This window comes from Chamaea fasciata, unplaced genomic scaffold, assembly GCF_029207755.1.
Source record: "Chamaea fasciata isolate MVZ Bird 193981 ecotype frontalis unplaced genomic scaffold, bChaFas1.0.hap1 SCAF_4, whole genome shotgun sequence".
In the NCBI taxonomy this organism is placed as follows: Eukaryota; Metazoa; Chordata; class Aves; order Passeriformes; family Sylviidae; genus Chamaea; species Chamaea fasciata.
In genome coordinates, this window is record NW_027094089.1 from 84,127,867 (window position 1) to 84,152,322 (window position 24,456).

Genomic DNA, 24,456 nt, shown 5'->3' on the forward strand with positions numbered 1-24,456 from the left:
GCTCATGTTTTCACAGGTTAAGAGGCATGCCTGCACCTGTGCATCTGTGTATCTTCCTTCCTAATATTCTTTCAGTGACATTGCAGACTGCATTGTCTGAAGCTATTATATTTCTAGAAGGTTTATGAAAAAGCCTTCTGAAGTTCTACTAAGCCAAGTAGAACTTCAGGCACTTGAGCCAAGGCAATCCCAAGCACAAATTACAGGCTGTGAGGAGACTAGATTAAGAGCAGCCCAAGAAGAAGGACTTAGGAGTGTTGGTGGATGAGAAGCCCAACATGTGAGCTCCCAGATTAGAAAGCCTCTGTCCTTGGCGGCAGCCAAAGAAATGGGACCAAAGCAGGTTGAGGGAAGGCATTCTGTCCTTCTACTATCCTCTCGTGAAACCCCACTGGGTCCGTTTCTGGGCCCTTCAGAATAAGAAGGACATCACCTTGCTGAATCACGTCCAGAGCAGGTCATAGGGCCTGGTGCATCTCTCCTGTGAGAAACGGTTGACAGGCGTTGTTCCGAATGGAGAAGAGAAGGCTCTGGAGAGATCTCAGAGTACCTTCCAGCAACTAAGAGTGCTATAAGAGAACTGGAGAGGGCCTTTTGATGAGGGCATGGAGTGATAGGATAAGGAAGAATGTTTTCAAACTGAAAGAGGCCAGGGCATTATTAGATGTTTGAAAGAAATTCCTCTCTGTGAAGGTGGTGAAGCACCGGCACAGGTTGCTCAGAAAAGCTGTGGATGCCCCATCCTGGAAGTGTTCAAGGCCAGCTTGCATGAGGTTTTAGGGAATCCGGTCTAGTGGAAAGGGTCCCTGCCCATGGCATGTGGGTCACACGGGGAGATCTTTAGGGTGTCTTCCAACTCAGACTGTCCAATGATCCCGTGAAGCAAAATCTTACTATCTGCTTGCCTTGCCGTGACTCCGTTCCTAACTGGCCTCTGTTGAACCCCACTGGCCCCTTTGTCTAACTATGCACAGCAGCTTTTGCTGTCATGGTAAACAGATGGTTTGATGAGCAAGGTCCTGCAATCATATCTAGCAGAGCAGACTGCACACTTCCTCCCCTTCCTCTGTAGTTAAAATCAAGAATATAAAGGCCATTTGTTGTTGCTCCGAATAAAAAGCTCCATAATACTGAAACCATTTAGAGGTTATTTTGGGTACACAAAGATTTTACCATTATGTTTAGAGTTCCTCTAATTGTGTTAGAAACAATATGAAGTTCCAATTGAAATATGAAATGATATCTGCTGTATAAAAACTGAAAGGAGTTACATCACAAGTCATGAGTTAGAAATCGAGCTGGTTGCAGAAATTCACAAACTCTAAAGGTACAACATGTGTAGAATGGAGGGCCCAAACCACCTTTCTGTCTACTGCCTGGAATTGGTTAATCAAAAAAGTTAATGTGAAACAAAGACATTTTCAAGAAAAGCTTGTAAGCTACAAGCAAAAAACAATTGCAAATCATATATTTAATTTAATCTTGACATTTGCAGTTAAGAGTGAATGACTTATTATGTGGTGATGGTTATGTGGTAATGCTCCTCACTCACTGAAAGCTGTATCTCCATCTCCTCCTTGCTGTTTTTGTAATCTCTTTTGAAACCTCTCTGGAAATCCTCCACCATCTTCCACAGGAAGGTGAGGAGGGCATCGTTGTAGGAGTTCTTGGCAAACTGCAGGTTCCAGAACACCAGGCTGCTCAAGTTGTTGGTGTATAGCTTCATCAGGACCCCTGGGGTGAGGGAGTTCCGCAGATTCAAGCCGTTCTCCAGGAAGAGCCAGACAAATTTGGGCCTGTCTTTCACCAGGGCTGTGAACGTCACATCCTGAAGGTCAGCAGCCTAGGAAGAACTGGAAAAGCAAATGTGAGGGATCACATGTGAGACATGTAAATTTCATCTATGGCCTGATACACAATCACTGTCACACTTTCATCAGAATCAGGCCGGGGGCTTTTTCTGTGCACAATTGCCTTGGCTAGATGGCCCAGAGCATTTCTGGCATGGGCAGATCACCTTTCTAACCAGTGATGATAGAATGGATGGATCATCAGCGAATGATGGAGCTGGCTCTATGGATTATCCTGACTGAATGAGTTGGAAAGGACCCACAAGGATCATGGAGTCCAGCCCCCGGCCCTGCACAGACACCCCAACAATGCCACCCTATGCATCCCTGAGAGTGTTGCTCAAATGCTCCTTGGGCTGTGGCAGCCTTGGGGCCGTGCCCATTCCCTGGGGAGCCTGGGCAGCGCCCTGTACCCTCTGGGAGAAGAACCTTTCCCTGGTCTCCAGCCTGAGCCTCCCCTGGCACAGCTCCAGCCATTCCCTGTGGTCCTGTCCCTGTAACAGTAGAGATGGGAGCTGCCCCTTGTGAGGAAGCAGCAGCTGCCAAGGAGGTCTGACCTCCTCTTCTCCAGGCTGAACGGAATGTGACGATCAGTGCGGGAGCAATAGACACTCTCTTGACACAGAGGCCCAGGTGCTGAGACAGTGGCTCCTGCTGGGATGTGTCCCTCCCCACAGCTCCCAGCACTCCCTCAGAAGGGGGCTGCACCTGCCAGTTTCGGTCATTGGTGAAGATCTTGTCGCTGGCCAGGTCCAGCTGGTTCCATTCCAGCAGCAGCTTCAGCTGCCCGTTCCAGTTCTCCCTGTCGTGCTCCTTGGTGCGGAAAGCTGCAGGCGAGGAACAATCTCTGAGTAACAACCAGGCACATTTATCATCGCTGCTTCTCACACTGCCAGGACAAGACTTCTTCCAAGTGGCTTTTTCCCCAGACTCATGCACATCTTCCTGACTGGGGGCTGGAGGCTGCTGGAGGCTCAGGGATGTGTTTATGGTCCAGGAGCACTTCCTAACCAAGATCAGCACAAGGCTTTCTTCAGGCTGCTCAGAGTCCTGCACCCTCTACACCAGGGAGATTCTGCAGGATTCCCAAGTGGGGCCCGACCAGCATCCCCAAGACTCTCCAAAATGCCTTCCCAGTTACCTGGTTTGGATCTTTCCCACGCTCAGAGATCCCATACTGCTGTTGTAGCCTGCCCACACCCCTTCAGCAGAAGAAGACAGGCTCCACATTGTGACAGGAGCTTAGCTCTAGGGAGATGGCACTGCTCTAAGGAAACCTCCTCTAGGGAATAAATAGCCATCCCATTTCCATTTATTATTAAATTCCCAAACAAACCCAGAAAAACAATTATTTGCCTTTGTACAGAGCAAAGGAAATGGCATTGCTCAAAATTTCATTGCCACCTTCTTCTATTTTGATCACTGTCAGTAAATGAGGGCTTTCAAGGATGTCTTTGATCTACAAAAGAATAGAAAAATTCCCTTTCAAAGCTATCAAGGCAGTTTAGTAGCAGATCTCCTAGATCCTTTAACAAAGAAATTTACCACCGCATCGTAGCAAAGTTGCTTCTCATCAGTCCTGGGTTTTAACAAATTTAAAAAAGCCTAAATGGAAGTAGATAATGAGTTAGATTTTAAAGTCACCAAAGGACAACATTAATTATCCTCTGAACATACAGCAAAGAACTATGATTCCCCTATGCAGAACATCTTGAACACCAAGATATCGTCTCAGTAATTAGAAGCAGCAACACATTTGCCTTACGGTCATCCACTGAATGTCACTTTGCAAAGCAGAAGACCACACAGAGGCAAAATAAAGGCCTTACTTTGGATTCAAACATTTTCCTAGGAAGGCATGAGAAGAACCTAATTCTCTTAAGGAATCAAAGCTCTCCAGGAATGAAAGTCCACTCAGTGCTACAAAAGTAGCCCAAACAAATGAGTAGATTGCAAAAGGGCTAATCCACCCCCTGCTCCAGACATGGAAGCGGCCAAGAAAGCAGAGCTCTCCCCTCTTCTTCTCTGCAGGAGAAGCAGGATGACTAAGAGAAAATGTCCAAGCTATTCCTTCAGCCCTCCATCACCAAAGCTGTGCCATAGCACAGGTGCTTTGAAAAGTGACCCCAGTTCCAGCCTAGACCTCTCACCTTCCAGACAACTCCTTCCCCAACACGCCCAGCAGCACCAACCCCAGCTCAACACCCTGCCAAGACCCGCAGCTGTCCCCATGCCTGCGCAGAGCTTTCCCACCCCCTGGTTCCCTGCACGTGCCGTGGCATGGCACTCAGGAGGATGTGCTCCAAGGCCTTCCCCGCTAGCAAGCTCAGGCTGCCAGGCCTACGGTTCCTGGATCATCCTTCCCACCCACCCTTCCCGTGCACGGCTGGTCCATTTGCGCTCAGCTCCGACTTGGCCGCTTCAGCAGGACTGCTGCTAAAGGATGGAGAGCAGCCCGGCAAGCTCCTTCTCCAGCTCCCTCTTTACTCTCGGGGGCAGGTAGAACATGCCACAGGAAAGCAAGCAGTGCCAAAAGACATGGGCCAGCATCAGGCACATTGAGGAATGAAACAAGGCCTTTGTTCGATGGAAGGAAGCACAAGCAATTGACAGAAGTGAAGAGGACTTAGCACAGATATCCAGAAGTCCTTAGCACCAGGTAACATCAGAAAAACCTGGAAGCCTAACTTGACATGAGAGTGACTTGACAAAAAGCTTGAGACATAGCCTTCGGGAAGACCTAAGGGCGGCTACAGAATCAGCCCTGTGCAGGGACGGCATGAGGAAGATGAGCTGCTTTGGTGCGCTGAGACTCCTCCTGGCCAGCAGGTAGACACTAGGTTCAAGTCTAGGATTCTGACGCAATGTGTTTCCTTCTAAGCCCCTGCCTATGGAATCACCTCAGCAGTCTAAAGACGGAAGGGATTTTTGATAGAATTCCTACAGAAACCCACTGAAATTTGGACGTGGCAAAGAAGCCTTGTGCTGGGGTGCAGAGCCCTAACCTCCTGCCAATAAAAGAGCTCTTGGTGGACAATGCATTTGTCTGCTGATTTCTTTGAATTCTAGAGACCTCTCAGGACTGCTGTATCCTGAGGGAAGGCCCTTGGCCTTGAGCTGCAGGCACCCGCGCAAGCTTCAGATCAGCTCCCTCAGCTTCCAGGACCTCTCTTGGCCGGCATCCTGACGGGGAGGCAGGACTGCTGCCAGGCACTGCTGGGACCCAGCAGGACAGGACCGGCTGTCTCGTGTCTACGTAGCAGCCCCTGACACAGCCAGGGTCATCCCGAAAGCAGACAAGGCTCACGTGTCAGCGCAGAGGGGCAAGGAGCGCTGGGCTCCTCTCAGGGTGTCTCAGCTGGGCCTGCTCCACAAGACGCCCCCATTTGAAGGCCTGCTAATGCCCAGCTGCTAGAAATGCTTGCCTTGTTCTCTCCAAGATGCAGAGGAAGAGGCAGGGAGCAGGGCGCCTTGGGAGGCAAAGCTTCCAAGCCTTTTCTGAGGCCACGCACACACCAAGAGCAGCCAAGACTCTCCCTGCTGCCTGGCCCACACAGCCCAGCTCGGTGCTGGCCCTCTGGGCCGCAGCAGCTTCCAGCAAGCAAGAGGCAAATGCATATTGCCAAGAGTTGAAGCACAGCAGACAGGTAAGATGTGAGACGTGTGTGCGGGAAGGCCTTTGAATTCACAGCTCTCCAAGACAGCTTTGGGGCTGGCAGCTGGACAGAGATGCTCCTGCTCACACCTGTGTCCAGAGAGGGGGAACACACCCTGCTGCAGGCGCTTGCCTTGGTCTCTGCAGGTCCAGCTGGATTCCAAACCTGCTTTTCACAGCCTTCTCCCTTCCCTTGTCCACCTGCCAAGTGCAACGGGCCTCAGGGACTGAAAGGACCTCAGAGAGCCAAAGGGGGACAGTTCTTCCTACATCACGGGGAGCTCCTAGGAAAACGCTTTCCTTCAGCAGCAAGCCCCTTTCCCCCAGAGGCCTTTCCCCAGATTGGAAGCTTTCCTGGGGAACACCAAGACACTCTTAAGAAACCCTGGCAAGGCTGAATTTCTTTCTGGTCCTTTCTGGACAGGCGCTCCAGCTCTAGCTGGCATTTCCCCCAGTGTGATTCCAGCTGGAGGTTGACACATGCAGCCCCAGGCCCTCTACAAACACAAGCTGCCCGCTGCCTCCACTCCTGCCTGCGCTCACAGCAGCAAAAGCAGGCTCTTCCCGGCCAGAGACCAGAGAGCCCTGATCCCGCAGGACGCTCTCGCCAGCACCTTCCAGGACTCTCCGCTGTGCACGCAGCACTTTTCATGCCCGCTCTCCACAGCCTTTGGAAGACAGAGCGCAACCTGGTTGGCGCTGCTATCAGCACACCCCAAACACGGGCAGAGGAAGGAGAAGCAGGGGCTGCTTTGCGGCCATGCCCAGGAGAGACTGGAAGGCTGCCCTCCCTCTGCTCTCACTCGCTTGGCTTTCTGGCAGCCTCTGAGGCAGGGGCTGCGATTCCTCAGCTCTGGGCACCAGAACCGCAGCCGGGATCCCGGCACTGCCTGACGGCGCTGGGGCCATTGGCCGGGTCACGCGTCCGAGTCTCGGCCACCGTGCTGCTGCTGCTGCTGCTTCACTTGCCCTTAGGCACACCCCAAGCTCCCTGTTAAGGCCTGATGATCTCTGCTTCTGCCATCTCCCCGACCCTGTGCAGGGATGGAGCACTGCTGTGCTTTCAGCAAGCTATTCTTGAAAGCTTCCAGCATTCCAAGCTCCTTTGCCCTCTGTAGATGCTTGCCATGGAATCCCTCACAGCTGGCTTCAGAGCGTCCTCAGGTTGGCTCTCCCAAAATCCGGGAGCTTCAGGCTGCTCAGTAGGACCTTAAACTGCACAGTGTTGTGGAACTGGACCTTCAGCACAGGCACCTTTCCAACCTGACGCGGCCTCGCTCCTCTGTGTCTCTGCACAAAAGACGGCGCGCAAGAGGACGGCAGCAGGGGCCTGTGTGTGCTAGGGCTCAGGTTTTACACCGTTTCAGCTCCACAGAGACGCAGGTGAAGTGAAGAAGCCAAAGTGTTTATTAATTCAAGGCCAAGCAAAGGGATGAGCTGGGAAGGAATAAGGGGGGATGGGCAGGGTCTGAGGGCTGGAGGGAGGGAGCTAAGTACAAAGAGCGAGAGGTGTGAAGCCAGGAGAATTGTGCTCAGCCTCAGCTGTGCGTGGAGCTCCAGCAGCACTGAGAGATGGTGTCCTCTTCAGTGTCTCCTGGTGTGTTCTTGGGACACCGGTTTGCTGGATTCAGAAGACGTCCCCAGTTGTTTAGCTTTCTGGGGAAAGCGGGTTTCATTTTGCCGTTTCAGAGCATGACGGTCTGTTGTCTTGCCTCTGGGTTTGAAGGGCTACAAGAGAGAAGAACAGAGCCATGGTCAGAGTCTGGATCAGTGGGAATCCTAGGAGATCTTCCTGCCAGAACCATCCCACTCAGAAGCAAGCAGGAGACATTGGGATCAGCCCGAAGGTCCTTGCCATGAATCCCCCACGTGCCCCTAAAATCTCTGTGTGTTGTGCCCGCTCCAGCCCTCGTCCACACAAGGAGCAAAGGCCTCCAGAGCCGGGGATTGCAGCTGTCTGCCCGGGCAGTGCAGCTTCCCCCGCCAGAGCCGCTGACGGCCCGCTGCCCTCACTCACCCTGACTGAGAAGGTGAAGCTGTCCTGGCTGCCCCCTCAGAGAGCGTGTCACGGCCCCAGCGGCACGGCTCCTTGCCAGCGTCGCTGCCAGCCCTGTGGCCACACGGCCTCCTGCCCCGGCAGGGCTCAGCCCGGGCCCTTGCCGCCTGCTGCCGCCCCAGGGCACGGCTGCCAGAGGGCGGCAGCAGCCCCGAGGGCAGGCGGGGCTCCACGGCGCCGGGCCCGGATGCCGCTGCAGCCGGGGCAGCAGCAGCCGGGGCCGGGGCCGAGCTGCGGTGGGCCGGGGAGGGAGCCCAGGCTCATGGCTCACCCATGAACCGCATGGCTGCCTCTGGCAGGGATTCCTGTGTGTTCTCCAGGTAGGGCAGGACCTGGCGCAGGTGCTCGGTCGCTCGGATCATGTCGTCTGCCAGCTGGAGAGAGCGGCAGGAGGGAAGGGTTGGCGCGGGCTCAGCCCCTGGGGCGGGCTTTGGCCGCGCCCAGCCCCGGCCTCCCCTGCCCGCACGGCCCTGAGGCCCGGCCAGCAGCCGCTGGCGCCGGGCTCTGGAGGGGGCAGAGGGCCGGCTGCTGCCCGGGGAGCCGCGGTGCCGCCCCGTGCCCGCAGCCCCGCTGGGCCGGGACTCCACGGGCACCCGGCTCGGGGCCGCAGGAGCCTGGAGAAGAGCCCGCGGGGCCCAGGGAAGGCAGCGGCGTGTGGGGCGCAGGCTGGAGCCCCCGGGTGCAGCACTGGGCAGGGGCCACGGCTTCCAGCCCCGCGGCCACGGATCTTCTCCAGGCTGAGGCTGCCACTTCTCCAAGCCATCCTTACCTTACACTCATCAATAGTCAAGGGTTGTTTCTTCGTCAGTCGCTCCTCAAGATCCATCCTCTTCAGGAACTTGGCCGCACAATGCAGGGTTTCCCGAGAGGCCTGAAGAGCAGCAGAGATGCAGAGATGGCACCACAGCCCAGGGCACAAGGACCCGCATCCCTGTGCCATGGCCTGGAGGAGGACTCAGCCTCCTCCTCCTCCTGCAGCAGGGCAGGAGGCAGCTGAGCCCCCGTCCCAGGGATGCACAAAACCTCACATTTGCCACACTCCGGTTCTCATCATGGCAGTAGATTAAAAGTAGGTACAGGCTCTTGTTGACAATTGTCTTTAGAGGCTCTTCTCCCTCCTTCACTACCAACTCCATCACCTTACAGAAGAGGTCAATGGAGAGCAGTTTCATGTAGCTATTTTCCTAGAGGAAAGGAAAAACCCTAAGCATCAATTACTCCAGGCCCACTTAGGCAAAGGCTTGAAAACGCAGACAGCACAAGGTTTCTGGGCAGCACCCAATGCCTGTGGCTTGGGTTGCAGAACCTTACATTGTCAAAGAGCGCCAGGAGTGCCTCAGCCAGCTTTGGGGCGGTGGTGCTGGATACCAGGATGTCTTCGCTCTCCAGCATATTAGTAAGCACACGAAGGGTCAGGGCAACCACCACTCCATCTTCATCAGCCAGCAGATCCACAAAGCTTTCAGACAGGCAGCACATTCTTCTGGCCTGTGTGGAACACAAGGCTGCGCTGTGAAGCCGTGAACAGCTGCACCAGCGACAGCGCCCTGGCACTGCAAGCCCAGCCTGCTGCCGCAGGGCCCAGACACCAAAGGCCTGTCCCAAAGCACTCGGGCAGCTGAGGCAGGAGAGCTGGGAGCAGTTGCCTCAGCTCCTGAAGCCCAGCCAGCCCATGGGGCTGCTCTCCCCAGTGCAGCTTCAGCTGCTGCCCCCTTCTCACCATCAGGGGATCCTTGCTGAGCACCAGCAGGCCTTTGAGTGCCAGGCGACACCTCTTCCTGCACTCGGTCCGCAGGTACCTCGACACGACCCTCAGGACCCAGCCACCACATTTAGTTAAGTCCAGGCACTCCAGAACCTGAAAGGCACAGGGCAGTGGTACAGGGTCCGGCTGGCAGGAGCCCAGAACTGCACAGGGCCAGCCCCAGGCAGCAGCAGCACAGGGCGCTGGTGCCATCCCAGGAGGCTAGGGATGCGGCTGCGAGAGGGCAGAGAGCTGGGAGGCAGCTCAGCCAGGCAGCGCTGCTCTTCAGGCTCACCTCCACAAGGAATGCTAGGAAAGGCAGATCGCAGCCTGGCTTCTCAATGCTGAGCAGCCGGAGCAAGCGGGTTGCGATGCAGGCAGAGAAAGGGATCAAGACATGGCGCATCTCCCTGTCAGGGGCAAAAAGGAAGAAAGAGCCTATGGAGGGGGGGGCACACTTTTCTCAGGACTGACTCCCAGAGGTGCAGTCTTTCCCCAGCATCCCTGGAGGGGACGTGGGTGCTTTGGGAGGCGGCCACTCTTGCGCACCCTCCTCTCCCAGCCTTTTCCAGTCTGCTCGGCCATCCCTAAAGTGACGAGGCCCTCTGGGCCACGACCAGAAAGACTGTGTGGGGCAGCCCGGGCACAGGGCACAAATTCCAGCGACAGCAGGGAGCAGGGTGTCTCACCTGGCCAGCAGAGCCACAGCATAGTACTGGGTATGAGCACAGAGCATGATGTCCCAGCCATGCTTGGACTCCACAGCCATCACCTCATTCTCACACTCCAGCCGGCAGAGTAGGGACTTCATGACCTGCACTGCAAACCTGTGTGCGGAGCAAAGCCCGGGTCACAGTAGGAGCACTGGCACTGGCCACAAGGACATGGGAAGGACGGGAGGACAGAGACCTGTTGGGTTCACTGGGAAGGTGGTGTTCCTCTCGGCACGCTCTCCAGAAGTGATCGACTTCCTGTGGTGGCATCTGCTGTGTGGTGACGACAACATGGAAAAGCAGAGCCACAAAGAGGCGGGAGGAATAAAGGATCATTGCCTCGTGGCACTCAGGCACCTGGACAATCACCCACACCACCAGAGTTGCCTGCAAAAGAAGTTGCCAAGGAGAGCGCTCAGTGCGAGGTGTCCATGTGGCAGGGCCCCAGGGGAGACGCAGGGGGAGCAGCGGACCTGGTGCCCCCTGAGCCTGCCCTTAGGCCAGGTTTCAGCCCAGGGCCTGAGGCAGGGAGAGGATGGAGAGCTGCTGGAGAGGTGACCTGGGGGTGAGTAAATGCCCAGAAACTCACAGCCAGAGCAAAGACGTCCTCCTTGTCCCCATCCGAGGTGAACGTGCTGTGCAGAGGCCAATTCTCCATCACACAGAGCAGTGTTGGCAGAACCTTCTCCACTGTGGGACTCGATGAGCCTATGCTTCTCCAGATCATTGCAGCAGCTCTGTGGGATCAGAGCTCTGTGTCAGGGACATCTCAGCCACACTACCATGCCCTGTGCGGCTCTGGGGGCCGGGTGACAGAGCCCCGGTGCCCTGAAGGGCAGGGAGGGAGCACGGCAGCAGGCTCGGGAAACAGAGGGGCCCGAGGGTCCCGGACCTGTTTGCCGCTCTGGCAGAGCCCATTGCACGGGCCGTGCAGGGCCATGGCCCTAAAGGCCGGGGAGGCCTGAGCTCTCCAGGCAGGTGGGCCCATACCTGTCACATGTTGGGGCACAGCGCAGGAGGGTCAGCACCACATCAGCTGGGTGTTCTTCGGCCAGCCTCACGATGTTCATGGGCAGCCTGGTATCCACATTTCCATGCGATGCAAAATTCTGGTGCATCTTCTTTACAATGGCTGGCACCTGGAAAGGGCATGGGGAAGACTTGGGCCGCTGTCTAGGAGAGCAACTTCACCAGCTTCCCCCAAGAATCGCTTCCCTTCCTGCCACGCTGTGCCGGCCTCAAAGGCTGAGGGGGCCCAGTGGCCGTGGCTGGAGATGACACACAATCCTGGGAGGCCTCTAGCCCCGGCCCCCAGGCTGTTTACCTGCTGCTCAGAAGAAATACCACTCTTCTGGATAAAATCCACGGTGGGAGCAGGAATGGCAGTGGGAGTGGCCGTGGCGCCAGTATGTCTGATGCCCTGAGTCTCTCCAGTGTCAGCCGTTTGGAGGGCCACATTCTCAGCCACTGCCTTGTCAGCCTTTGCCCTTTGATCATTCAATGGAGCGTCAAAATTTTCTAAAGGCTCAGCCAAATCTGTGTTGACATCAGGCTCTGCCCTGGGCTCGGTCAGCCCACAGTCAGGCTCAGCTGAGCCCTCAGCTGCCGTGCTGCTGGTGTTTCTACGCCGAATGCGCAGGAATTTTCGGATCATCTGCAGGAGAACAAAGGACAGGGAAGAGAGACGTGTTCCATGGACTGCTCCAAGCGCGGTGCTCGGCTGAGCAGTGACAGCAGGCCCAGCCCAGGAGGGGATGGCTGCAGGTACCTTCAGTGTCCTGCGGAAGCTTCCACCGGCAGGCCTCTGCTCTTGTGTGCCGTCCGTGGCTGCATCTGGCAAAGAGCGAGAGCAGCCAGAGCTGAGGGGCTGCGGGAGAGGCCGGAGAACACAGCCCAGCCCTGCCCTCCCCAGGCTGCGATAGGGACGGGACGGGATGGGGCCACGTTGGCTGCAGCCATCCGCCCTGTGGCCCAGCTCTGCCACTCACCATCCTGTAGTGACTGGATCCGCTCGGGCTCTTCAGGCTCTTGTGCTGGGGTAGCTCCAGGGCCTTTGCTTTTCTTCCCCCTGAACACTTTGGACAGGCCGAGAAATCTGCCCGCCATGCCACAGCACCTTTCAAGAGAGATGCCTCAGGAAAGCACTGAGGCAACAAGTTGTGCACTTGCGCCTTGAAAGCGCCTGTGGCAGAAGAAGCCTCAGGAAGGCTGCAGGACAGCAAGTCCTGCACTCTGGTCTCAAGGGCTCCTGCCACGATGACAGGAGGTTCCTCGTAGATGATTCAAGTCACCAAATCCCACAGTCCGGCCTGGAGGCCACAGGCCACAGGGATAAGAGATGACTTGGAAAGCCTCCGAGTCACCAAGTCGTGCAGTCTGGCCCTGAGGTCAGCTGCACAACTCACTCCTTGTAGAAGCTCTGGGTCAGGCACAAACGAGTGCGCTGTGCGGGGGCTCCTCACAGCACCGCTCTGGCGCGTCCTGTCCCGTCGCCTGCTCCAAGGAATGTGGCCTGGCTGCGTCAATTCCACCACCTATGTCCCCACGTGTCACAAAGGGTCCTTGGACACCCTGTGCAGTTCCATGCCACGGTGACCGCGCTGCTGCACCGCGTCACAAAGGGCCAATGCACACACTGTCACCTGCCCTGGGGCCGCTCCCAGCCCAGCCAAAGTGGCCCAGGTTGGAAGGAACCCCTCCCCCCAAGTGTCTAAGACAGCCCTGAGACAGCATCTTTCGCAGCGGCTCAAACCGTGGGCAAACGCTGCCCTGCTCTGCGGGCCAAGGGCAGCAGAAGGAGCCCCCAGGGCCGCCGACGCAGCCGCAGTGGGAAGGGCACGGGGCCTCGCACAGAAGCTGGCACGGCCTCCCTGGGACACGTCCCAGCCGGTGGCCGTCCTAAACTTGCGGGTGTGACACAGATGAGGAACCTGTGGGCCGGGGCACGGGCGCTGCTCTGACCCCAGGGGCCAGGGCAGCGCTGAAATCGGCAGGCGTGACGGAGCCCCCGCCCAAGCAGAGCTGCCACCCCTCAAGCCCTGGCAACGCTGGTGCCATCTCCTGCCCCAGAGACCTGTGCCCCGGGGCGCTTCTCTGCCACAGGGCAGCCAAAGTTAACGGGCCCTGGCGGCTGGGCTCCTTCCTACAGGGGATGTTGGCAGGAGCACCTGGAGCAAGTGCTGGCAACACTTGGTCTCTGTCAGAAGCTCTTACTCCATGCTGAAATTGTTTTCTACTTGGAGTGATTTCCTGAAGCACAAAATCACCCTGGCAGCAGAGGCATAGAAGGAGTTGGCATTTAAGAATCCTCAATTCAGGAAAGCTTTTCTTCCCGTTACTCAACTCAAGTAGTTGCAAAAAGTTGCCAACTTCCTAAATTTATAGCAATGGCCTGAGAACCTGATAGATTTGCAAGCTTCCTTCCCATCTCAAAGCAGTGTTAGAAATGATCAGAGCCAATTTCCAAACTCAAAGATTTAGTTAACAAATTTGAAAAGCAATTTCGGGAAATGCTACGATAAATCAGGACAACATGGATCGAATGTTGGGTGGTCAATCCGGGAGCAGCAAAGGGTGCTTCTCCGGAGTACTGCCCACAAATTCGGGGTCTCGGGGGAGGTGTTTTAGACCATTGTTCTACCCTGAGGCAAAAACAAGACGGTAACAAAGAACCCGAAGAACATGACATCGTGTACATAAGAGAATCATTGAAATGTCTGGTGTCCGCAAGGGATATCTGAAAGAGTTTCCTGAGAAATTGAAAAGACGTCTGCATGAAAAGTCTCCGAATCTTCTGTCAGAAGGTTTCTGTTGCCCTCCGCCCAGATTGGTATGGGATCTCCTGATGAACTGTGAAGATGTGGTCCGCCCATGCTTCATGGGACCTTTCCCGCTTATCTCTCTGGCAGATGTCCAGGTAACACCTTTGGACTGTGAAAAGACTGTGGTATGCAAAGAGATGCCCTGGAAGTGTTTCCAGCAATTCTGGGGATTTTACCTTCCACTGCAAAGTTTTAAGACACACAGTTTTAATCCAGGAATTTAATACTATGTATCTATTACAGCAGCAACACATCTGCCTTAAGGTCATCCACTGCATGTCACTTTGCAAAGCAGAAGACCACACAGAGGCAAAACAAAGGCCTTGCTTTGGTTTCAAACATTTTCCTAGGAAGGCATGAGAAGAACCCAATTCTCTTAAGGAATCAAAGCTCTCCAGGAATGAAAGTCCACTCAGTGTTACAAAAGTAGCCCAAACAAATGAGTAGATTGCAAAAGGGCTAATCCTCCCCCTGCTCCAGATATGGAAGTGGCCAAGAAAGTAGAGCTCTCCCCTCTTCTTCTCTGCAGGAGAAGCAGGATGACTAAGAGGAAAAGTCCCAGCTATTCCTTCAGTCCTCCATCACCAAAGCTGTGCCATAGCACAGGTGCTGCCTTCAAAGTGACCCCAGTTCCAGCCTAGACCTCTCACCTTCCAGACAACTCCTTCCCCAACACGCCCAGCAGCACCAACCCCAGCTCAACACCCTGCCAAGACCCGCAGCTGTCCCCACGCCTGCGCAGAGCTTTGCCACCCCCTGGTTCCCTGCACGTGCCGTGGCATGGCACTCAGGAGGATGTGCTCCAAGGCCTTCCCCGCTAGCAAGCTCAGGCTGCCAGGCCTACGGTTCCTGGATCATCCTTCCCACCCACCCTTCCCGTGCACGGCTGGTCCATTTGCGCTCAGCTCCGACTTGGCCGCTTCAGCAGGACTGTTGCTAAAGGATGGAGAGCAGCCCGGCAAGTTCCTTCTCCAGCTCTCTCTTTACTCTCGGGGGCAGGTAGAACATGCCACAGGAAAGCAAGCAGTGCCAAAAGACTTGGGCCAGGATCAGGCACATTGAGGAATGAAACAAGGCCTTTGTTCGATGGAAGGAAGCACAAGCAATTGACAGAAGTGAAGAGGACTTAGCACAGATATCCAGAAGTCCTTAGCACCAGTGAACATCAGAAAAACCTGGAAGCCTAACTTGACATGAGAGTGACTTGACAAAAAGCTTGAGACATAGCCTTCGGGAAGACCTAAGGGCGGCTACAGAATCAGCCCTGTGCAGGGAAGGCATGAGGAAGATGAGCTGCTTTGGTGAGCTGAGACTCCTCCTGGCCAGCAAGTAGACACTAGGTTCAAGTCTAGGATTCTGACGCAAAGTGTTTCCTTCTAAGCCCCTGCCTATGGAATCACCTCAGCAGTCTAAAGACGGAAGGGATTTTTGATAGAATTCCTACAGAAACCCACTGAAATTTGGACGTGGCGAAGAAGCCTTGTGCTACGGTGCAGAGCCCTAACCTCCAGCCAATAAAAGAGCTCTTGGTGGACAATGCATTTGCCTGCTGATTTCATTGAATTCTAGAGACCTCTCAGGACTGCTCTATCCTGAGGGAAGGCCCTTGGCCTTGAGCTGCAGGCACCCGCGCAAGCTTCAGATCAGCTCCCTCAGCTTCCAGGACCTCTCTTGGCCGGCATCCTGACGGGGAGGCAGGACCGCTGCCAGGCACTGCTGGGACCCAGCAGGACAGGACCGGCTGTCTCGTGTCCACGTAGCACCCCCTGACACAGCCAGGGTCATCCCGAAAGCAGACAAGGCTCACGTGTCAGCGCAGAGGGGCAAGGAGCGCTGGGCTCCTCTCAGGGTGTCTCAGCTGGGCCTGCTCCACAAGACGCCCCCATTTGAAGGTCTGCTAATGCCCAGCTGCTAGAAATGCCTGCCTTGTTCTCTCCAAGATGCAGAGGAAGAGGCAGGGAGCAGGGCGCCTTGGGAGGCAAAGCTTCCAAGCCTTTTCTGAGGCCGCTCACACACCAAGAGCAGCCAAGACTCTCCCTGCTGCCTGGCCCACACAGCCCAGCTCGGTGCTGGCCCTCTGGGCCGCAGCAGCCTCCAGCAAGCAAGAGGCAAATGCATATTGCCAAGAGTTGAAACACAGCAGACAGGTAAGACGTGAGACGTGTGCTGGAAGGCCTTTGAATTCACAGCTCTCCGAGACAGCTTTGGGGCTGGAAGCCGGACAGAGATGCTCCTGCTTACACCTTGTCACAATCCGCTTTCACAAGCGGGGTTCGTGATGGTTCGTTTTAGGGATCTCAGAGCGCAAAGGACACTGCGGAGGACAAACTCAGTTTACTCAATCACAAATGCATCTTTATTGAGTGCAAACAAACGCGATAGTGGGGAGAGAAAAGAGAATAGTAAGAAAGACAGAAAAGAGGGGAAGGGGATTATAGCTACCAACATGGAGAGTCGAGTCCTCAAAGCTTTTGAAGATGCCTATAGACGTGATCTTCTCCAGTTCTGAGATCTCCAAAGTGAGCGGCGGTCTCCAGGGTTTTTTTAGTCCTCTCTGAAGTGACAGGCAGTTGGCCAAACGGTTGGGGGAAATCACTGCAGTGTGTTCATTTAGAGAACTCAGAACACGTCTTTCGTCAGCAGGTACGGTGTCAACCAGTACAAGTCAGCAGGCGCAGTCACTTCACCGTGACTTGCCCATTGTTTCTGCTCAGGTTCTGATGTTCCGATATGGGTGCTGGGTTTTTCCATCGAACACACCTGCAGGCAGCACTTGGCCAACATCCCACCTCAGCCAGGCCAGAACTCCTGTCTTGAGATTTTAAAGTCCCCTTTAGGGGTTTCAATTTATGGTGCCAAGTGGTAGTACAGAACCTTTGAATGTGTAGGAGGTGCTGAAGGGCAAAAATTCCCAGTGATAAGGACATCTTCACTTAGCACAGCAAGGAAAGTGAAGGAGAATGTGCAATCTATCTTTCATGGAAGCTGTTCAGTTTTTAACAAATTATTTTTGCTGAAGACATGCCTAGGCAATGGTGATTTTAGAGCATTTTGTGACTCTCATAGTTATCCTCACACCGGTTTTGCCACATTTTCTCTCTTTTCTTTCCTGGTGAAGGATTTCTCCTGCCCAGCTGGCTTCTGGTTGGAGTTCTACACTCTGGAGTCCCCGAGTTTTCTCAGCAGCCTTTGCAGCGAGTCCTCAGCCAACGTGTGGCTCTGCTGCCATCCCAAATCTGTGCCTGCCTTGCCCAGCCAGGGCGCAAGTGGGGCATGTGCTGGGCATGGCTGGAGAATTGCAGGGACAAAGTCCTCCAGTGTTGTGATGTTCCGCCTGGTTGGCTCAAACCTTGTCACTCCACATTGAACCCTGCCCCTATTGCTTTGGTATTGGCTCCTGCCCCCAAAACTCCTCCCTTGGCCCTTCCCCTTCCAAGCTACTGCAAAGGCACTGTGAGGGGTTCTGCGTCCTGCTCGGGGTTAGAGTTGGAGTTTGCTTCAGGAAACGATCCTCAGAGGGGCACAGCTCCCGGGCCCTGCGGGCAGAGCTGCCTTGCCCAAGGACAGCCGCTGTGGCGGCCGGGGCAGCTGCACGGCCCAGGGCCAAAGCCCCGCGGCACCCTCAGTCCAGCCCGCCTGACCGGCCCTGCGGCCTCACCCGGGCTCGGGGCTAGCAGCAGCAGCTCCCTGCTCACTGCTGGAGCTGGTGGCCTTCAGCTTCTCCCCGCTGCCTCCTGTCAGTCCCTGCCTGTCCTCAAGGTCGGCAGGGCAGCCGTGGCCAAAGTGGAGCCTCTGGAATTGGTTCCACGGCCTGGCAGAGCTGCCCCCTCAGCCCCCTGTGTCTCCCCGTCCTTCAGCAGCTCCTCAGGGGACAGCGCCGGGGGCCACCGGCAGCTCCCAACGCTCCAGGGACACCCGGGGCTGGAACTGCTGCTCCGCCCGGCCCGGCCGCCAGCTGGGGCTGGGCACAGCAACAGGGGGCACAGGGGGCACAGGGGGAAAAACAAGAGCTGAAACAGGCAGCCGAGGAGGGAAAGAGGTAAAAATGCAGCCTAGGCCTACACAGACATCAGTCTCTCCGTCGGTATCAATTCACAGACCATCACAGAGCGTTTGCTTTGTGATGTCAGGGCACGGTTGCCACGTGGTCGTGGTGACATCCGAGGTTGTCTTGGTGCACGGAAGGCCTCAGGGGTGTCAGAGCAGCTCTTGAACTTGCTCAGCACAGGAGCTTTTGTCCTGCGCTTGAGTCTTTTGTCAGTGGGCAGGTGAACACGGAGAGTAGCCTTGCTTTTCTTTAGTGTTAGAGTTTGCAAACTTGCACAGCAGCTGCCACAATGATTGGGCAGCTTGCAGCTGTAGTTTTCTCTGTTTATGGAGTCGGATGTTGCTGCTATTTCCTGACACAGCTGGCACATAAGTAGAGGTTTTCCCTGGGTGTCACCTAACCTGGCTTTTGTATGTCTTCCTGCTCTTTCTTAGTGACTGAGTTGATTTGGAAACAGAAAGGCCATTTGGATGCCGCTTGGGTGAAGCGCTGTCAACACGTTCAGCTCAAAAGAGGGTGTCTGTAGCCAGGGCTGTGCAGGCAGCATTTGCAAGGGAGCCTGCAGGGGTTGTGTTCCCTCCATGGGAGAGTGTGTGGCAGTAGAGTCTGTCATTTCCTCCCTTTGCTGAGTCAAGCGGGACAACTTTGAAAATGTGGACTGGGAGGCCTTCTTGGAAGGTGCTGTAAAAATGCTCTGGTTGTCTCCAGCGTTCTCAAAGAATCTGTTTCATTTTCCCTTGCCCACTGCAGGTCACCTGAGCCGGGCGTTCAGAGGTTCTGATCCTGAGGTGAGTAAGAAAGGAACATTTGATTTTCCTGGCATTTAAGAATTGTGCAGCAAGCTGCCAGCTTGGCCTGTGGCAGTAGAGTGCAGAGGACCAGATGAGCAGGCTGCAGGAAAATCCATTTCCATGTCTGCAGCAGCAAGAGCAAAGGCGTCACTGGCTATTTCCTAATTTTCCATTTCCTCATTTTCCATTGCAGAGCTTCAAAAGAACTAAAAGCCCAGTTTTGCAGGGAGAAAGTTGCCCCCACATAGTAGCCAAGGGGGGAAAATCTAATTCAGAGCAATTGGCAGCACAGTTGAATCAGCCTATTTGAATTTAGTCTGAGTGACTTAGAATCCCATTGCTCTCAAAGTCGATGATTTGTGCTTAGTACAGGTGGTTTGAGGGCTGAAGAGAAAGAAGCTTATAAATGAGCCTGTATCTCACCGTCCTCTCTGTCCACAGATCACAGAAGCAAGAGCAGACTCTCCTCTGGCTCCCTCTGCTCCTGCAGAAGAGGCCAATGAGGAGCCAAATGACCACAGGCCTCCAGCAGCGGTCACACCACAGCTGGAACTGTCCCAGACGGTAAGTGCCACTTCTGGAGGGTGCTGTCTTTAGTGCAAGGCAGAGGTGCAAGTTTCTGCCCAGCCAGCTCTCGCTGCTGCTGGCTGAGGATGCTGAGTGCTGCAGTGCTGCCAGCACCTAGGGTCTCCCCCCAGTCAGTGACAGCTGGGCAATGGGCTTTGATCTGCCACGTTGAGGCACCAATGGGCTGGTGCTCTGCGTGAGCATCTGGTTCAGTGAAGCTCTATGTCTTGGCTTCTGCAGAGCTATAGCCCAAGGGCGCACAGGTTCCTTCTGGAAGTCAAGAGATTTTGTTTGTTTGTTTGTTTTCCTACTTGGGACACCTGTGTTTGGCTTTTGGAAGGTTTCTGTAGTTTTCTCGAGTCGTTCGTCACTTCTACAGAGTCTTTTGGGCACTCCAGCTGTGCCCAGTTTGGGGGCCCTGGGAAGCTGAACGTCATGGAGGGGCTGGAGTGTGTCCAGAGAAGGACAAGGGAGCTGGGGAAGGGTGTGGAGGACAAGCCCAGGGAGGAGGTGCTGAGGGAGCTTTAGCATGTTATTAGAGTCTCATTATTGACTTTGACCTTCCCCTCACTGTCTCCAAGTCCATAGTTACTGAACGACGTGGCATTTTCCCTTCTGTTTTTGTTCGTTTTTTTTGTTTGGTAAGTGCAGAATCCCTGTTCTTCTATTTTTCCATCATGGCTCTTTAGGTCAAGTTTTGCTGCCCTTTTCCAGTGTTGGAAACGATTCTGTTAGAAGTTAATTTGTAATGTTGCAGGTCTTGGAGATGCAGCATTTTTGCATGAGAATATGTAATTTGCGGCAGGGATGTTTGTGAAGATTGAACAGTTGTTTGGCTGAGGCAGCCAGTTGGGCTTGCTCATCACTTTCAGGTTAACTGGTGCCGTGCCTTTTGGCATCCCAGGGCATTTGTATGTGTTGGTTTTAGGAACTGAGCAGGAAATCAATGTCCTGGCATTCCAGCTTGTCTTCAGAGATCACAGGCACTGGGATGGGGCTGTTCTTAATTTCTGATTCCAGCCACTTCAGCACCATCAGTGTAGTAATTTCCAAGAGAAGAACTTGCCCGAGCACAGGTGCACAAGGAGTGTGGTTCCCAGTGCAGTGCTCTGGTTCTCATCACATTCCATAATGCCCTGCACATTCTATCTGTCCGTCTATCCATCTCTCCACCTTTCCATCTATCTAACATCTACACAATTGCATCTTCCCGGCTCTGGTGCAAAGCAGTTGGAGCTGCAAAGCTCACCTAAAGGCATCCCTTTCAAAAGAAGAGGAGAGACATGTTCCGTGGGCCGATTCTGAGCAGGCAGAGATGTTTCCTGCTGTAGACATGGGGTTTCTTTCCCCTCAGAGCCCTTTTCCTCCTCCAGCCGCTTCTTCCCTGAAGCGCTCAGTTAATTCTTGCAATTTCTGCCTGTGCGAGCGAGGTGGAATAATTCCATGTTTTAGGTGGTGTTTGGTGACTCTGGTCATACATGCATTCCGTGGGTCATTGTTTCCTTCATTGGCATCCTCAGGGGTGTGTAAGTTAATTTGCTGGTGGGGCCTTATGAGGGTCTCTGTCACTGCCAGTCAGAATTCTCAGTTGAGAAAAGGGGGAGAATAAAGACCTTGGTCCTCCTCCATAGACTGAGGTGGCTGTAGAGGCTCTGTGACGTCCATCAGAGGATCTTTGCACACATCCTTATCTCCTGAATGAGCAGGATTTCTGACAAGAGTGTAGATGTCAGAAAGGCAGGAATGGCGGCGCAGGCCTGAAGAGAACATGAACTCCAGAAGTGTCTCTCACAAGCAGTGAGCTGGCAGAGGAAGCCACCTGCAGAGCCAGGATGGAGCTGTGGGACAGGGCTGGGTGTCAGTCACAAGAGAAAGACAAAGAGGACACAGCAGAAGTGGAGGGATGCCCTCACCAGAGCCTTGAGAAATGCCACACTTTTCCTATCATCTGCCTGAGAGGCTGTTGGAGCGTCAGCCCTGTATGGAGCCTGATTATCTTACCAGTTTCACTTGGGAATCTGTGCCTCCCCATGGGCAGAGAATGAGCCAGGAGAACAGCAGCACAGTGCTTTGGGAATGTGTGAGCCCATCAGTCATGGAGTCTTGGCCCACAGATGTTGTATGGGAAGTTGAAAGCCATCTTCTCTTGCTTTCTGTGCAGCTCCTGCCAGACAACAGGCATGAGCAGATTGCACTCTCAGAGATGCCATGCCAGACTCAGGGAGAGCTGTTGCCAGCCCAAGAGCAGGAAGAGCAGCTCAGGCAGCAGGTGGAAGAGCCACAGGAGAATGAAGAGGTAAGCCTGGCTCTGCAGATGACAGAGTGAAGGGCAGGAAGAGGGGCATAAACAGAGCTCTTGGGACTGAGGAGACCAGGAGTCCCAGAGGCACAGAAAGCACCGAGCCTTGTCACGTGCAGAGATCGGCACTGGGAAAGGAGGTTGGCAGTGGAAGCAGAGGTGGGCAGGGACACAGAAAGACGTGGCTGAGTGAATGTGATTTTGAGGCTGAAAGAGGAAAAAGCTGAGCCTTATGGCGGCTCCCTGTCACCTGCTCTGTGTTTGTGTGCGTAGAATCTCAAGGCAGGGCCACAAGCAGAGCTGTCTGAAGCTCAGAGTGACATCAAGGCAGTGAAGAGGAGGAACACAGAAGACATGATGGAGATTCATCCTCAAGAGGAGATGAATCTCCATCAGCAGAGGGGACATCAACAACCTCAAGTGAGTGAGAGAGGTGAAGCTACTCCAATGAGGAAACGTCCCCTCTCACTTGATCTTCAGAATGACAAGGAACAGCTGCAAGCAGGGCTGCAGGAAATGGAGGCTAGGATCAAGGAAAAAGAGAAGAGGACGGAGCAAGAAATGAAAACAATGAGAGACATACTCAATGCCTTCCATCAAAGTCTTCAAAAGCAAGTGAGTGAAACAGCAATAACTGCCACAGTCACCAAGCTGGTGCTTTCTGCCCTTCTTGCCTTTCCACTGCAGAGCAGCAGGCAAGTGGGGTGATGCCTCTGAGGGCCATCCTGCTGTAGTGTCTGTGGCAGCCATTCTGAAGGACATTTCCTGGTATCTTGAATCTCGACTGCTGCCCTGGACAATGGAAGTAGTCCTTTGGCCTTTTGGCCAGCAGTCATCCAAACTGACTCCTGCTGGCCTCTTCTCGCTCTCCTCGTTTCTTGTGGTGTTCTAACAGTGGAACGTGGTGCCCAAGATGGAGGATGGAAACAAGTTGTCTGTAGCCCTTGTAAATCTCTTCTTTCCCTTTGCTCACAGCTGATGACTCTTGGCTAAGAGGGACAAGCTGTAGTCTCTGACTGCTTTGTTCTCTTTGACTCGAGGTGGAAGTGTTGACATCTGGCCAGGCAGCCTGCAAAGGCCTCCTGCAAATGGCTGAGAAGGAGGAGCCCTAGGATCGGCGTGAGCCGCAGGAACTGCCTCCACCAGAAATGCTGCCGGTTGAGAATGACCTGAACGTGGTGGAGGACAAGAGCACTCCGTGGGGGGAGGTAGAACATTTGAACCGGGAGCTGCAAGTGTGTCTGCAGCCCTTGGAGGAGGAAAAGAGGGAGGAAGTGGAATATGGTCCTTGGGAAGAAGTGGAATATGGTCCTTGTGGAAATCGTCCTTCAGAAAATCCCTGAAAATGGACGATGAATCTGACCATGAACTCCAATAAAACCAGTCTTTCGCTTTGACCCATCCAGTCAAACGGGAAGTGGATGTGCAAAAATTCCATTTTAAGAGCCCTGAGTGTGGCAGGTTGACAGCATCTTCCTAAGGGCTTGCATTTGGAACGGCATCTCAGGATCATCTCTGCCAGCCACCTTTCTGAACCAAACTCATTTCTTCTCCCAGATCTACACAGGCTCTTGCACCAAACCTGCTGCAGCAGGAGCATTGTGTCAAGGAGCCTTTGCTCCCCAAGCCGAGAAGGTGAGCCCGGGCAGTCGGTTCATCTGCAGCGCTGACACAGCTGCTGCTCAGCAACAGCAGATCGAAAAGGACTCCCTGGATCCACTGAGTACATCTTGTGTATTTCTTGTCTGAGGGACGGTGTCTTAAGAGCACATGAAAGCGTAGCTGGACCAAGTGGTCCACCTCAGTTTGATATCACAGGGACAGGTAGGACAGTTAGGCAGCAAGGGCCCGGGCTGAGCCCTGCCGGGGCAGGAGGCCGTGTGGCCACAGGGCTGGCAGCGGCGCTGGCAAGGAGCCGTGCCGCTGGGGCCGTGACACGCTCTCTGAGGGGGCAGCCAGGACAGCTTCACCTTCTCAGTCAGGGTGAGTGAGGGCAGCGGGCCGTCAGCGGCTCTGGCGGGGGAAGCTGCACTGCCTGGGCAGACAGCTGCAATCCCCGGCTCTGGAGGCCTTTGCTCCATGTGTGGACGAGGGCAAGATGGGATGGCCCTGGCAGGAAGATCTCCTAGGATTCCCACTGATCCAGCCTCTGACCATGGCTCTGTTCTTTGCTCTTGCAGCCCTTTAACCCAGAAGCAAGACAACAGCCCGTCATGCTCTGAACTTGCAAAATGAAGCCCGCTTTCCCCAGAAAGCTAAACAACTGGGGACGTCTTCTGAATCCAGCAAACCGGTGTCCCAAGAACACACCAGGAGACACTGAAGAGGACACCATCTCTCAGTGCTGCTGGAGCTCCACGCACAGCTGAGGCTGAGCACAATTCTCCTGGCTTCACACCTCTCCCTCTTTGTAGTTAGCTCCCTCCCTCCAGCCCTCAGACCCTGCCCATCCCCCCTTATTCCCTCCCAGCTCATCCCTTTGCTTGGCCTTGAATTAATAAACACTTTGGCTTCTTCACTTCACCTGCGTCTCTGTGGAGCTGAAACGGTGTAAAATCTGAGCCCTAGCACACACAGGCCCCTGCTGCCGTCCTCTTGCGCGCCGTCTTTTGTGCAGAGACACAGAGGAGCGAGGCCGCGTCAGGCTGGAAAGGTGCCTGTGCTGAAGGTCTAGTTCCACAACACTGTGCAGTTTAAGGTCCTACTGAGCAGCCTGAAGCTCCCGGATTTTGAGAGAGCCAACCTGAGGACGCTCTGAAGCCAGCTGTGAGGGATTCCATGGCAAGTATCTACAGAGGGCAAAGGAGCTTGGAATGCTGGAAGCTTTCAAGAATAGCTTGCTGAAAGCACAGCAGTGCTCCATCCCTGCACAGGGTCGGGGAGATGGCAGAAGCAGAGACCACCAGGCCTTA

The 24,456-nt window shown here is 54.6% G+C and overlaps 1 protein-coding gene across 1 annotated transcript; it reads right to left on the reverse strand.

The window, feature by feature from the left end:
• Window positions 1-1,513: 1,513 nt before the first annotated feature.
• On the reverse strand, window positions 1,514-8,387 carry LOC136289076 (transient receptor potential cation channel subfamily M member 8-like). The gene is made up of 4 exons (XM_066182541.1): window positions 8,331-8,387; window positions 7,833-7,935; window positions 2,559-2,677; window positions 1,514-1,843 (listed from the first exon to the last, which is right to left on the reverse strand). The coding sequence occupies exons 1-4, from the start codon at window positions 8,385-8,387 to the stop codon at window positions 1,514-1,516; spliced, it is 609 nt and encodes a 202-aa protein (XP_066038638.1).
• Between the last annotated feature and the right edge of the window lie 16,069 nt (window positions 8,388-24,456).

What these genes read in the sequence shown, in the direction of transcription:
- LOC136289076 (XM_066182541.1), bottom strand. Translation starts at nt 8,387, where the DNA reads ATGGATCTTGAGGAGCGACTGACGAAGAAACAACCCTTGACTATTGAT. An exon ending in GGCAGCCATGCGGTTCATGG is followed by an intron (nt 2,678 to 7,832) that starts GTGAGCCATGAG and finishes CCTCGCCTGCAG; the next exon opens with CTTTCCGCACCAAGGAGCAC. An exon ending in CCAATGACCGAAACTGGCAG is followed by an intron (nt 1,844 to 2,558) that starts GTGCAGCCCCCT and finishes AGTTCTTCCTAG; the next exon opens with GCTGCTGACCTTCAGGATGT.